Consider the following 14,351-nt stretch of genomic DNA (forward strand, 5'->3'; position numbering starts at 1 on the left):
ATTTTATTGTAAACCCTCCCCCCCAAAAAAAACTTATGGTAAATTACTGGTCTCTGTTCCTACCAGAATTTTACCATACAAATTATTGTACAACACACAAGGAAGTGTAACTTGTCAAGCATTTCTATACAGAAAGTTATAAAGAAAATAATTTCTAATTAAACAAAAATACAGATTACGAGTAATCCACTTAAAGAAACAATTTCTATTTAAAAAGTCAAGTTAAAAAAAGAACTGATTCTATTTTCTGTCCAGTTTCCTCACGGTATTACTGAGATCTGGAAAACATAAACAAAACAAACAGTATGTGTCCACATAAGAGATAACATATTGTAGAAGACAAAATGGTGATAAAAGGATTCTTGTTCTGGGTTGAGAGTCACAAGTCGCTGAGATCAGACGTTGCTCAGGATGGTTGTAGTCTTCCCAGTCACAGGTTGAAATTGAGACTCGCATGTTGTCAATCGGGTGTTTCCTCTCTGCTGGAAAACAAAAAGAAAAAGTTAGAAAGATGCACTACATGAACATCTTATTCGCTTAAATGTTTGTTTCACCTTTGTTGACTTGCATATGGACACAGGTACTTCAACCAGGTGGTGCGATCATTTCTGACTGAAAATTCAGTAGTTAAACCTTTGTTTGTTGTCAACAGGTGTGATCCTCTGGTCTGCAACCAGACAAAATACACAAACAAAAAACAAATAAAAACAAATATAACTGTTTTAGGCAATTTATGAAATAGATACTCATCATTTATCTGAGTCTCATGAAGGCCAATAGGTTGTCTTCAACCATTTATGTAAGTTACATTTTCTGCAAGCTAGCAGAAACAAAGCTGTAAATGTGAACACTTCATACAGGCAAACAAATTGATACAGCTGAGACAATTTATGCTAGGTTAGTTTTTCTCAGTCACTTTTGGTGCATTTCTCAAGTCATTGTTGGCATTTACAAAACAGTAAGCGCATTTCTCAAAACAATTTGTAGAAACAGGAAAAATAGCATTTGTTTGCTTTCAAAATCCTTAGTTCAGCTCTTAAAATTCTGTCTGTTAACATATCAGTGACTCAAAATAATAAGTTATAGTCTCTCTATGTACAGATAAGACAGTCAAATTGATTAGTCATGAGAAGAGACTACAAAAGGATCATTTACGCCAGTGTTTCTCAACCCTGCTCCTCACCACCCCCTGCTCTGCATGTTTTAGATGTGCCTCTACTCCAGAACAGCTGATTCAAATGATTGGATGACAATCAAGTACTGCAGAAGCTTGTTAATCATCCAGAGATACAATTCAGGTGTGTGGCAGAAGGGAAATACCTAAGCCTGCAGGACAGGGTGACGCTGAAGACCAGGATTGAGAAACACTGATTTACGCTTTTGCTATAATTTATTCATGGAACCATGCCTTGGTGATTCAGAAAGAAAAAGACAGAAATGCAGAGAACAAAAAAAGTAGAAAAGGAGCCACAGGACAATCTCCTCAAGGAAAACTGTACAGTGCTGTAGAAATTACATTACATTTTAATTTCCATAGTCACTTTGTTCCTTAACTCCACTGAGGATCTTTTTTCCTCAGTGGGGTTAAGGAATGAACAGTAGGGTGGGAGGACCTCCATCAGCGTCATGTTGTGGGTCTCAGCCATGTCCTGATGTTGGACTGATGGAAACTGGCAGATGTCCTCAGCCTCTTCTGACTCTTCTTCTGCTTTCCTCCTCAGCCTCACTTCTCTTCTTCTCTCTGGCTGTTCACTCTGTCCAGATACTTGTTCATCAGTTCTCAGACATGTAACATTGTGTTGTGTTCTGACTATATAGAGCATAATGTTGCCAACTGATGGTTCACAAGATGCACCTCCAATCTGTTTCAGAAAACTGGTTGATTGTTGGTTGAGCTAATGGTTCATACACTGACCTGTTAGAGAAACTCAGGACTCACTTGGGAGCAATTTACCAATTCAGGACAGATTTAGAAAATAATAGAATATAAATTAATTAATATATTATTCACATTATGACAACTTTAAGACTTATGCATGTTAAGACTTACACAATGAACTGATGCTATTTTGGAAGTTGAGAATTCAACACAGACACGTTGTTGTCCTGTTGTCCTCATTTTCTGTATACACCCTTTATCCTCCGGGTCAAAATGACCCGTCTTCACTAAACCCCCAATATAAGCAGCTTAATTGAATTTTAAACACCAAATTCTATCTTGTATATTGTCACTCACCACAAAATGTGTGAATACTTGAGTTTTCCCTCTCCACTTGAATTTCTATAGCTTAAGAAAAAAAATGTGCAAAATGAGTTTCGAATGCATTTTTATTCATCACAGTGACTAATTTTCTTTTACTTTTCTCCAGTGAACAAGAGGATGTACAATACAAAAATATGAAAAATAACATAACCCATTCAACTAATTGGCACATGTAGGGCAGTATGCAAGTGCACAGTCTTTGCAGATATATTTCTTACACCTGCAGCACACAGTATGTGTTTTACAGTCTGAGGGCAGAACTGACATCTCTTCTTCTTACTTGGCTTAGCTGGGGAAGTGGCTGTGGTAGATGGATCCTCAGGTTGATCAGGAGCTGCTGCACTCTGAATAGCTTTCACAACTACTGCTGAGGCTTCTGTGCGGGGGACATGCTTCCTTCTTTCAATGAGTGGAGTTACAAGTGCCTTTCCTAGCTGCTCCAGGAACACCCTCCTCTTGTTGTGCTTATGAGACATCCAGGTTGGGTTGATCTCTATCCAAATCACAAAGGCATTGTAGGAGGACACATCAATGATGTTGTGGAAGATGACCAGGGGCCAGCGGGCAGTCATTCTTCTGCAGCTATATGCTCCAATCACCTTATCAAGGTGTCCACACCTCCTTTGTTTCGGTTGAATTCCAGGATAATGATTGGCTTCCTGTCCTCACGGTCACTAGTGTCGCCGTCTTTGTGCAGTGTGCTCAGAAGAACTACATTCTTGTTTTTCTTTGGGAGGTAGGAAACTAGAGTGGTGGTGGGTGTGAAGGCAAACTTTGAGGAGAAGACCTCTCTCTCCTTTGACCCAAGCAGTGCAGGTGGGAGCTCAGGCTTGTTCTTTCGAACTGTACCAACCATGGTGATCTTCCACTTCAGGAGCTGCTGTCCGAGTTCATAAGAGTTGAAGAAATTGTCACATGTCACATTGTGACCCCTCAGTCCCTCTGTCACATCAAGCACAACTCGCAACCCCTGGTTCTTCTCTGGGCATCCACTGGTTGACTTCCCAGTATAGACTTGCATTTTCCAAGCATAGCTTGATTCGGAAGCCACCCATGACTTGATCCCATATTTTGCTGGCTTGCTGGGCATATACTGCTGGAAAGGACAACAACCTTTGGACAAAAGACATTAGCATCAGTGATTAGTATCAGTGTCACAGAAAATAGTCAAAGAAATCAATAGTGAAAATCACTTTTATTACAAATATGAAAACAGATTACCTCTAAATGGAACCAGTTGCTCATCCACTGTTACATCAGGCTCTGGATTGTAGAGGTAGGGTAACCGCTCCACCCACTTGTCCCATACCTCTCTTATGGCTGCAAGTTTGTCTGTCATACATCTTGCTGGTCTTGATTCACGGTCATCAAATCGCATCAGTCTTGAGTAGGTGTGAAAGAGTTTGAGTGGCATTGTGGCTCGGAAAATTGGCCTTCCACTCTCTGCTTACTTCTGCTACTGATTGATCTGAGACACAACTAAAACTTTGTAACATTTTATGGTTTGTAAATAACTCTGTGACCTTGATTTCAACTCCATTTGCCTCACGGGTCATTTTGACCTACAGCTTACATGGAAATGAGACTAAAAGCAACACTGAACTTTTTCTTAAAATCTCAAGTTAAAAAAATTACATTTAGGGGATTTTGGGGGGGGGGGGGTTAACACAGTGGCGGGTCATTTTGACCCGAGGACAACAGGAGGGTTAACATATTTTGATCAAGACGATAAAAGCAAATTACAATTATAAAAGCATAGAAGTGTACATAACCAGCTACATGATGTACAAAAGCAAAACTTGCAAAACTAATTTTTTGATGTGCAGAAGTGACACAGTAATTTGAAGATTGAACAGGTAGTTTTAGGAATTTCAATTCTGTTCTGAGAGATGCACCCAAACTGAGAAAAGCTGTAAAATATTAATATTTAAATTCTCTTATTTTAAAATCCTTCAACTGTCATGGACCCAGTGACTTTAGTGCAAGTATTTTGGGGGTGAGAGTCAAGACGTCAAAGGAAAATATTAAATAATATCTCTGATGCCAAGCTTTATACTTCTAAGTATTACCAAAGTATTGAAACAAAAGCTAACATGTTCTTCAGAGATTTAACTTGCATGCATGAACATTTCACACTCAAAGTAATTCAAATTAATTATTGAACCAAACTTGGAAAAAGTTGCTTCTGCCATTAACAATAACTTTAAGCACATGTAGTCTAAAGTAGACCAGAAATATAATCTATGCAGCCGTTCCTACAGAAACATTAATGGAAGTGTTGCATCTGTGAAGATTAAATGTTCCGTATAGTAAAAATATATAGCTGCAGTGCATATACATAAACAGCATGGCTCAGAAACTACACATTTCTTTGTCAGTTGGTTAAAGTTAGCTAACTTCAGTTAAAACCGTGAAAGGGACTCACCTGTGATGTGTTGCCCTTCTCCTCCTGAACGTGCAAAAATAGCAGAAATTTGATTTCAAAGACAGTAGCAGCATCTTGACAAGGACCAGGCCTACTGGGCTCTCAGCACCCTAGTTAGCAACCTTAGTTAGCACAGTGACTTTACTGTGTTGAGTTCAGGACACCACTACAGGAACAGAGTTAAAAGAATCTTGCTGCTGATACTGAAGGATCAAGCAGCAATGCAAACTAGATAATTATTTGTTTACATGACAAATAACAGTCTCCATTTACTGTAAACCCTGCTATTTATCACAATAACAAAATGAAAAACTCTCTAGACAAGGGGTCCCCAAACTACAGCCTGTGTCATTTGGTCTGGCAATGCTGGATCCAGCCTGCCTCCTCATACCAGAGAGCATTCAGTGTATTTTTTTCATATATTGTATTTTCTGGTTTGTGGATTTTTCTTCAACCACCAGGGGGCTCTTGAACTTTCCCTCAAATATATACTAGTCAGTCCCAGTCACCGTTTCACTCACGGTTTTTTCCATTTCCATTCTGGGTAAAAATCTATCTAAAAGCGACCGCGAATGTGTCGTAGTCAGCAATCCCCCCCCCCCCCCCCCCCCCCCCCCCCTCGCCCCGTCGACACTTTCAAAGACAGAACAGCACACACACCCCCCCAAACCCCCCCCCCCGCCGACAACGGCCCCCAAGCAGAGAAAGGAACAGCTATGTGGCCCTCGCAGGAAAAAGTTTGGGGACCCCTGCTCTAGACTATTCTCTACTAATAGCACAATACTTAAAACCAAGTGTGGGATTTGTGAAACTTCAATGATGGGTGACTTTACAACTTGTATGATTTTGGATAACACTAGAATTGTTCTTTATTGAAGTTTCACAAATCAGATAAAGGTTTTACAAACCCCACACTTGGTTTTAAATATTCTGATATGAGTTGAGAATAATCTAGTCCAGATTTGAACAGTCTAGGTGTTGTAGTTTTTTAGCTAGAGTAAATTAAAGATGCTGATTGTAGTGAAAAATTAGGTGGAATTGCCCTTTAGCCATTTCCCAAATTGGAAGCAGCAATTGGAAACCAACTTCAGCTTCATTCAAGCAAGAGGGGCTAACATACAGTTCTCTTAATGTTAATGATCAAATACTCTCATAAGTGATGGTGGCGTTGGCTGTAGGAGTTTGCTTTGCAATCGGTGGATCGCCAGATCGATGCCTGGTCTACTGCTGAGATTTCAGTTTGGTGTATTAAAGGCATTATTAAAAAAGAAACCAGAATATCACACCAGCATTCTGTTCTTTGTAAAAAATTCTTTTGCAGTCTTGTTTACGCTTTTACATTGTAGATCTAAACATCAGCAAAATTTGTAATTTTGGCTGATTGCTACTGTTAAGTTTAGGGTAATTAACTGCTGGCAATATTACAATTTTTTAAGAACTTTACAATTACTTATATTTTTACACTATATTTCTGTATTTTCTACATTCGTGACTGTCACAATTATTTAGGATATATATTTATTCAGTTATGATAATGCCATGTATTTTCTACGGCAGTATAATGCTGTGAATATTCTGGTCAGTAACTGCTGGCATTTTACAATTTTTTACCGTAAATTTACTGACTTTCTTTGCAGTTTCGACTTACGGTAGTTCCATGTAATTTCTACGGTAATGCAATGTTTTTGGATACGACGGTCAAAAACTGTTGGTCTTTTACCATTTCTTACCGTAAATTTACTGACTTTCTTTGCAGTTTCGACTTACGGTAGTTCCATGTAATTCTACGGTAATGCAACGTTTTTGGGTACGACGGTCAAAAACTGTTGGTCTTTTACCATTTCTTACCGTAAATTTACTGACTTTCTTTGCAGTTTCGACTTACGGTAGTTCCATGTAATTTCTACGGTAATGCAATGTTTTTGGATACGACGGTCAAAAACGGTTGGTTTTTTACCTTTTTTTACCGTAAATTTACTGACTTTTTTTACAGTGTGGGTCTTTATCCAAAAATAAATAGAATTCATTGAGATATTTTCTTTGGATATAATTTAGTGATTCCTTTTGGTAGAAATTAAAGAATGTTTAGCATCACCTCCTGTGAACTGGAAGAAATGAAATAGTGACAAAAGGATTTTTTTACGCTTGGAAGAGGATGATCAACCACATATAGTTTATGAAGTAGCGAGAGCTGGAAGAGCCATACTGCTGAGAGCGAACCATCAGTGTGGAGCGAGAAGTGCAGAGTGGGAGCTGCCGCCCTATGGTGGTGCCACTAGTGGGAGAACGGGGGTGCCTATTGGAGTCAGCGGAGGAGATGTATCCCTAGGAGAGCAGTAGGCCCCCCAGTCCTTTTCTCCCAATCCCCAGACTGCTGGGGGTTGTCTGGTCCAGGTGTGGGGTGGCAGGCCGGGCCCAAGAAGATTTTTCAGAGAGCTGGTTGACCTAACTTATACAGTAAAAGTTACCCTTTGTTGTACTACGATTGGGCCTTGCAGAAATAATCATACTTTCATCCATCCATCTTCTCCCACTTATTCCGTCAGGGTCGTGGTGGGGCCAGTGCCTATCTCTGGCAGCCTGTGGGCAAGAGGCAGGATACAACCTGGACAGGTTGCCAGTCTGTCGTTGGGGAACACAGAGACATTGACCCAGGTACAGACAGTCTCTCACCGTAAAATGGGAATCGAGCTAGAAACATTGTTCCTTTAAGGCTTCAGTGGTATAAACTGCGCCACCATGCAGCCCAATATTCATACTTTTCTTTACATTTTGTCATGTTAAAACACCAGACTTCATTTAGTTTTAATCTGGGATCCTCTGGAAGTCTAACCAGTTTGCTTCAGATTAGTTTATAGTTCCTACCTATGTTATTTAGTGATCCAGTAGGAATTCAAGAGATCGGCTTTAATGATACTGTGAGCATTAACTTTTAATTCAAATTAAGTGTGCTAAACCGGCTTCATGTGGGCAGCAATAAGGTTAAGTCTCCATTGCACTGTAAGGTTCAACTCTTTCCCCATTTTATCGCCAGTCATTCTCTATAACCTTTTGTAACTTAAAGAGACTTATTTTATTATTACTTTAATCAGAGTGTCAGCTAAGTGGAACAGAGCTGTTCTTATTTTTAGCACAAGAAAAAAAAAATCATTTTCGAGTCACTTCAAAGTCACAAATAAGTTAACATCAGGTAAGAAGTGAACTAACTTTACCACTGATAAACCAGAAGTGAGCTCTAGTTAATTTGATAAGACATCTCTGCCCTGCCTATTTCTGAAAAGTCACTTCAGCATTTAGTCATTTTCTCCTTCTTTTTAGATTTCCCTTGTTTTAAAATATGGCCTCCGTCAGTGTTTTGTTTGGGCTCATTATTTCATTATTTTCAGCTTCTTACCATTCACCTGGTTTTCTGTGAAAGATTTACACTCATTTAATTTTTGTTTTACACTTTTTAAAATAAAGTCTGTCTCATGCTGTAACTATGGTTCAGTGGATCATCATCCTGAATCCTAAAAATTGTGTTTGATTCCAGCATATTATTGTCAGTGCAAATGTCACTGGTAAAGCGTGCATATTAAAGCCAGCAATGAGTGTGTAAATTTGTTCACATCTGTAAGTATAGCCGTTTTTATGATCGACATGAGCGGAAAAACGCAACATTAATTCTGTCATTACAAAGACATATTTAGTCAAATATATTTTTATTCCAATATTTGTCAAGCTTTCAGATATTACAGAGAAGCTATGCTTTCTAAATGCTCGGAAGACCTGATCTACTTATCAGTTGAACGGATCATTAATTTTCTTCAATGATTGAATTTGCAGATTCAATCAATTTAGAGCATTTGCACAATCAGTTATGCAGATCATATGCTGATGATCAGAGGGACATTTTTTTTCTGGGAGGGGGATATGCAAATGTGATAACTTCCAACCTGCAATGGAATTAATCATCAAAGTGTAAACAGTTTCAGATCAAATTTTTCCATCTATATTTGAGAGCAGGTATGCCCAAAGTCTGTCCTTAGGGGCCGCTGTCTTGCAGGTTAAATACGTTTTCCTGCTTCAGCAAAGCTGATTTTCATTGACAGCTGATTAACCAGTTTTTGCTGAGCTGCAGTCATCAGAATCAGTTGTGAGTTGTATGGAAGCAGGGAAACCTCTAAAACCTTAAGGACAGCAGCCTCGACGGCCGACTTTGAGTAAACCTGTTTAAGAGGTTTCTCAGGTTTGTGAGGTTAGAACATCCATGCAAATACATCCACAGTCATTTTGTCAAGGTGGGAGCATTGGTACAATGATAGACAACAGAGGTAGAGGATCCATTTTTGGACTGGCAGAAATAATAGAATAGTATTTGATGAAAAAAAAGGCTGCATGGGAGAGATTAATGTGGGGCCACAGACAATCTTTATGGATTTAAATCATGGAAAGAAAAATACCATGACAGCATTTAAATATTTGGTGAAGTTCATAAACAAATTAAACCAAACATCAACAGCCACACAAGAACAGGAAATCATCATGGAGCCTGTAGAGTAACATTAGAGGGCGATACAAAGAGAACAGACTCTATATGTACCTGAAAATATGCCTCTCTTGGGTGAGTGATTTTATAAAAAAAAACATTGTTTTCTCATCCTTAACATTCCCTTTCTGTGTGTCTAAATGATACAGTTATGTAATATTAAATTATTGTGGGCCTTGGACTTATATTCAGTTTAAAAAAAATGTCATTTAAATATTTTAGATGAAGCAGGCATTGTAAAAGAGTTGATGGGGTAAATACAATATAACTTGTTATTTAAATTAATAACTTTTTGTCATGATCTCAGCGCTGATGCCTGGTCTGCTTACTCATTTCACTCACCTGCTTAGTTCTGCCCAGTTCTCATTACCTGCTCATGTAATCCACCTGCATTAGTCTCTATTTAACCAGCCTTCAGACCAGTCATCTGTGCCAGATTATTTTCAAGCTTATTGGTGAGACTTATTTTAGCGTACCTGTGTTCTGAACCCCTGATACTGACAGGTTCCTCCTCTCGAACTCTGAGCCTGCTTGTTCCCCTCTGATATGTTTGCCTAACCCGTCTTCTGACTCCTGCCGGATTTCTGCCTGTTTGTGTACCGTACCTGGAACTGTGACCCAACTCCGTCCTGGATTCTCCCTCTGCCCCTCATTAGATCTCTGCAGAGATGGCAAAAGTACTCACTTTGCGTACTTGAGTAAAAGTACAGATACTTGTGTTAAAAAATACTCTGGTAAAAGTGGAAGTACTAATTAAACTTCTTTACTCAAGTAAAAGTAACAAAGTACAGGCTTGTAAATTTACTTAAAGTATAAAAGTAAAAGTAGAAACCACTTTTTTCATGCCGTTGCCTACATTTTAAATGGATGTCTGCCAATAGGACTAGATCTCTGTTGTGTTCATTTTCAATCATCTCGTCGTCCGTACTACTATGCTAACGCCACCGCCACCAAGCTGCAATGATTTGCCACGAATGAATACCGCCTAATCTGTCGATTCATCTTGTATTGGTGCCTCAAATGCAACGTAGATTCCCATCCAATTAGATTGAATTTGGTATTGATGACGTGAAAAATAATAACGGTAATTCCATTGAAATTATTCAAAACTGAAGTAACGAGCCAATTTTTTAAAATGTAAGGAGTAGAAAGTACAGATATTTGTGTAAAAATGTAAGGAGTAGCAGTAAAAAGTCGCCATAAAAATAAGTAGTAAAGTAAAGTAAAAATATCAGAAAAATCTACTTGAGTACAGTAACGAAGTATTTGTACTTCATTACTTCCCATCTCTGGATCTCTGACCTCCTGGCTCTGACAACTGAACACATCACTGACAACGGCTTTGGCATCGCCCTGTTCTGATCTCGTGTCTGTCCTCTGACCTCCAATACATCAGCGTCTGGGACTCTCTCTTTGCGGTGTCTGTGCATCTTATTGGCAGCTGAATGGCTGGAACCAACCTCACCCTCTGATCTCAGAATGAACTCTAAGAACAGGTTAGTGGCACACAAGTTCATTATAATCCACCTCCATAGATAGACGTGGTCAGAAACGTGTTGTCTTCTCCTGCAGTGGTTCCTGTCTTAGACACAGATGCCGGTCATTTCGTTTCAGTTTTCAGTAAACCTTTTGAGAAATCTGTTTGTCTGCCTTGAAAACAGGACCCTACTGTTCTGAGCCTGAACAATTACATTGATGGAAAATCGAAATATTGATTCACATCATCATCTTTAGAATATGCTAGCTCCGACTGCAGCATGTCAAAATGTGAACAGGCACTGATTTTCATTGCTCAGTTTACTAAGAAGATTGTTGTTCATTAGTCAAATGCCTAATCCCTGAAAGAGTTTTTTTGTGCTTTGATAAAGATCTTAACAATACAAGATTGGCATGTGATAATGCATCATATCGATTGCAGACTATCTAATTCAATGTCGTCTGTCGTATTTAATCTTTTAGGTAAGGCAAGTTTATTTATAGACCACAGTTCAGTAGCAAGAGAATTCACTGTGCTATATATGAACAAAACATGATAAAACAGATCAAACATTGAAATAATAAGAAAAAAAGTAAAATTATAAAATGGCTGACATTAAAACTTTAAAAGTTATGTTACAAGCTTACTAACCATGTTTCGATAGCCAATTCAAAGGCCACTCTAAACAAATAGGTTTTAACCTTTAAAAAAAAAAAAGTTCTACAATTGTTTCTCTATGTTTGGTTCTGGTTCTTTTTATGCTGAGAAGACTTGAGCCAGAAACAGCCAGGACTGTTGATACACTGAAAACGGGTTTGTAATATATTTTGATGCAACGTCATTCTCTGATTTATAGACTAACACAAGTATTTTAGGGTCCATTCTCTGAGAGACAGAGATAGTGTAAGAACTTTTTAGATTACATTTACCTTAATCTGTTACTATTTCAACTTTTTGTAATGTTTTCACTGTTTTCTCTATAACATTCGGATGCACTTATATGTGACCTACAGTATAAGTAATATTCATTTATTTGATCATTAATTTTATAAGCTCTAATTATATGGCTCTAAACTCTATCTGCCAGTAGAAATCAAAATCATCCTTTAGACCCTTGTGGATCACTTGCAATAAGCCCAACAATTGCATGTGCTATTCAATGCTTTAGAAGTGCAGGACCTTATTTTTTTTTTAATTTTATCTTTTCGAACAAAAACTGTTCGTGCATGTCTATTCCACAGAGTTCCTCTCCTCCTAAAGTGGTTGCTTGTTTCATTAATTTATCAACACAATTTATGCTCTGTCTCTTCTCTGCTCCTGGCCTTTACATACATCACTGAGTGCTTTATTTTATGTTTTTTTTGCATACTTTGCAGCACACTTTATGTGTGCTGAAGTGCGTCTCAACATGCACGACCATAAACTAATATTGTTATAGCATTCCCTGGGGCCTGAAAGGACATAAAATCTGAATTAGCTATCGACTCTGACATCCTTCATTAGAAGAGCAGAAGATCACTGCACGATTGATTATTTTCGTCATTTGATCACTAATGTAGTTTCCTCCCTGTGCTTTCAGCTTTTTTTGTAATCTTCCTCCTCTTGGCTTCCACATTTCTGCTCTTTTTCCACCATAATAAATCCATCTTAACCACCTTATTTTAACAATTTGCTTTTCTGCTCAAACATGACCTAAATATACCTCTGCTAAGGCCATAAACTGAGCAACAAAAACATATTTTAATATAAATAATTAATTTATTAATTTTCTCTTTAAAGACTCTTAATACATACTTGTAACATGGGATAATTGACCACTTTCAGTGCAGAGAAACTGGGCCTATACCCAAGCTTCCCACAGAGAATGGATCTCCTCACCTATGTCACCTTGTCTGAGTAAAGGCCAAGCAACCCTAGAAGAAATTTATTTTGGTCACTTGTATTTGGAATCCATTTCTTTTAGTCATAATCTGTATGTCATGACTGTAGCTGAGTGCTCAAATATAGGTTGACCTAGAAATGTAGAGCTTTGTCGTTTTCCCAAGACGTTAGAGGTCAACACACTTGTAAGATTCATTCTTGATATGTCCATCCATCTCTGGCTCTAAAGTGAATTTCATACAATGATACTTTAACTGGTCTCTTTAAGGCTGACTCACCCATTTGAACTTTATTTTGTGAACTCTAATTTGGAAGAGTTGAGGCTTGTCATTCTCAGGGCTCAGCGGTGTGGTAAGCAGTTTCCTGCTTGCTTGTTTTGTTTTTTTTCCATCTCCTCTTGCACCTGACAGGTGGGGGTGCCCCTGCAGCTTCAGCTCGTTAGGGGGCCGAGGACTGGCAGCTAAATGGAGCAAGGAAGCAGTCTTAATGTCAGTTTGCTATTAATGCCCTAGTCCTCCATGCGACATTAAAATGGTCACACAGCATCTCCAGAGGCGTTTTTTTCTATATACTTTATTTTTCTCATTTTAGTATTTTTAGAAATACACAGACATACATTGAACAGTAAGACCCCCCTTCTTCCTACTTCTTTAAATCTTTATTATTCTCTTTAATATTTTATGCCATATGTCCAACGGTTCTTTTAGCCATAAGGGTATTAGGTCAGAATCTATATGTTTTTCAATAAGGAAATTCTTTCTGAGCAAGGATTTTAGAGGTATATCACTATAAGACAGGTCTATCTCTTTCCATTTAGTTTCACACAACCAACACTCTCATCTGTACTGCTCTGTCTGTAACTTCACTCTTGTTTTTTTTAAGCCCAAATAAAATTTGAGAATATTCTATCCTATTCGTGGAATTGTTTGTCTGGTGCCTTTATAGGCAGAGCCTGAAAACAAAAAGAAATCTTGCTTAAGGTTAATCAGTCCATCCATCCATCCATCCATCCATCCATCCATCCATCCATCCATCCATCCATCCATCCATCCATCCATCCATCCATCCATCCATCCATCCATCCTTCCTTCCTTCCTTCCTTCCTTCCTTCCTTCCTTCCTTCCTTCCTTCCTTCCTTCCTTCCTTCCTTCCTTCCTTGAGCCGGGTCGCAGAGGAGGCAGTCTAAATAGAGATGCCGGGACCTCCCGATCCACATACACCTCCTGCAGCTACTCTATGGGGACCCCAAGGCGACACCAGGTCAGCTCAGAGACATAGCCCCTTCAGCATGTCCTGGGCCTTCCACAAGACCTCCCCGAAGTAGGACATGCCTGGAACACCTCCTGAGGGAGGCGACCAGTAAGGAACTGGAGCAGATGCCTGAGCTACCTCAGCATGCTCCTTTTGACGTGGAGGAGCAACAACTCTACTCCAAGCTCCTCCCGGGTAACTGAGCTCCTCACCCGATCTTGAAGGATGTACACAGACACCCTGTGAAGGAACTCATTTCAGCCACTTGTATTCGCAATATTGTCCTTTTGGTCATTACCCAGATCTCATCACCTTAGGTGAGGGTGTGAACTTAGATCGATCGGTAAATCGAAAGCTTTGCACCATGACTCAGCTCCCTCTTCACCACTACAGTCCGATACAGCAACCGCATGACTACCAACGCTGCACTGATCTGTCTATCAATCTCACACTCCATCCATCCCTCACTCGTAAACAAGACCCCAAGAAACTTGGATTCCTCCACTTGAGACCACAACTCTCCATC

The 14,351-nt window shown here is 39.0% G+C and overlaps 1 protein-coding gene and 1 long non-coding RNA gene across 3 annotated transcripts; both read right to left on the minus strand.

Annotated features, from left to right (window-relative positions):
- Nucleotides 1–285: 285 nt before the first annotated feature.
- On the minus strand, nucleotides 286–2,602 carry LOC119777903. 2 transcript variants are annotated; one of them, XR_005279992.1, is made up of 4 exons: nucleotides 2,544–2,602; nucleotides 2,237–2,287; nucleotides 555–667; nucleotides 286–482 (listed from the first exon to the last, which is right to left on the minus strand). It is a non-coding gene; the product is annotated as an uncharacterized LOC119777903 (long non-coding RNA). The 2 variants fall into 2 exon arrangements; XR_005279991.1 differs by lacking the exon at nucleotides 2,544–2,602 and having other exon boundaries at nucleotides 2,237–2,529.
- A 256-nt stretch (nucleotides 2,603–2,858) lies between these two features.
- LOC119777913 (piggyBac transposable element-derived protein 3-like) lies at nucleotides 2,859–3,817 on the minus strand. Its single transcript, XM_038276925.1, has 2 exons — nucleotides 3,485–3,817; nucleotides 2,859–3,376 (listed from the first exon to the last, which is right to left on the minus strand). Exons 1-2 carry the CDS (start codon nucleotides 3,675–3,677, stop codon nucleotides 2,859–2,861), a joined length of 711 nt encoding a protein of 236 aa, XP_038132853.1. The 5' UTR covers nucleotides 3,678–3,817.
- Nucleotides 3,818–14,351: the final 10,534 nt, after the last annotated feature.

Source organism: Cyprinodon tularosa, unplaced genomic scaffold, assembly GCF_016077235.1.
Source record: "Cyprinodon tularosa strain WSP-4 unplaced genomic scaffold, ASM1607723v1 ctg1009, whole genome shotgun sequence".
Taxonomy (NCBI): Eukaryota; Metazoa; Chordata; class Actinopteri; order Cyprinodontiformes; family Cyprinodontidae; genus Cyprinodon; species Cyprinodon tularosa.

Excerpts from the sequence above, each read along its gene's own strand:
- LOC119777913 (XM_038276925.1), bottom strand. The coding sequence starts at position 3,677 with ATGCCACTCAAACTCTTTCACACCTACTCAAGACTGATGCGATTTGAT. Across the intron at positions 3,377-3,484 it reads GCAACTGGTTCCATTTAGAG|GTTGTTGTCCTTTCCAGCAG; the intron begins GTAATCTGTTTT and ends TTTTGTCCAAAG.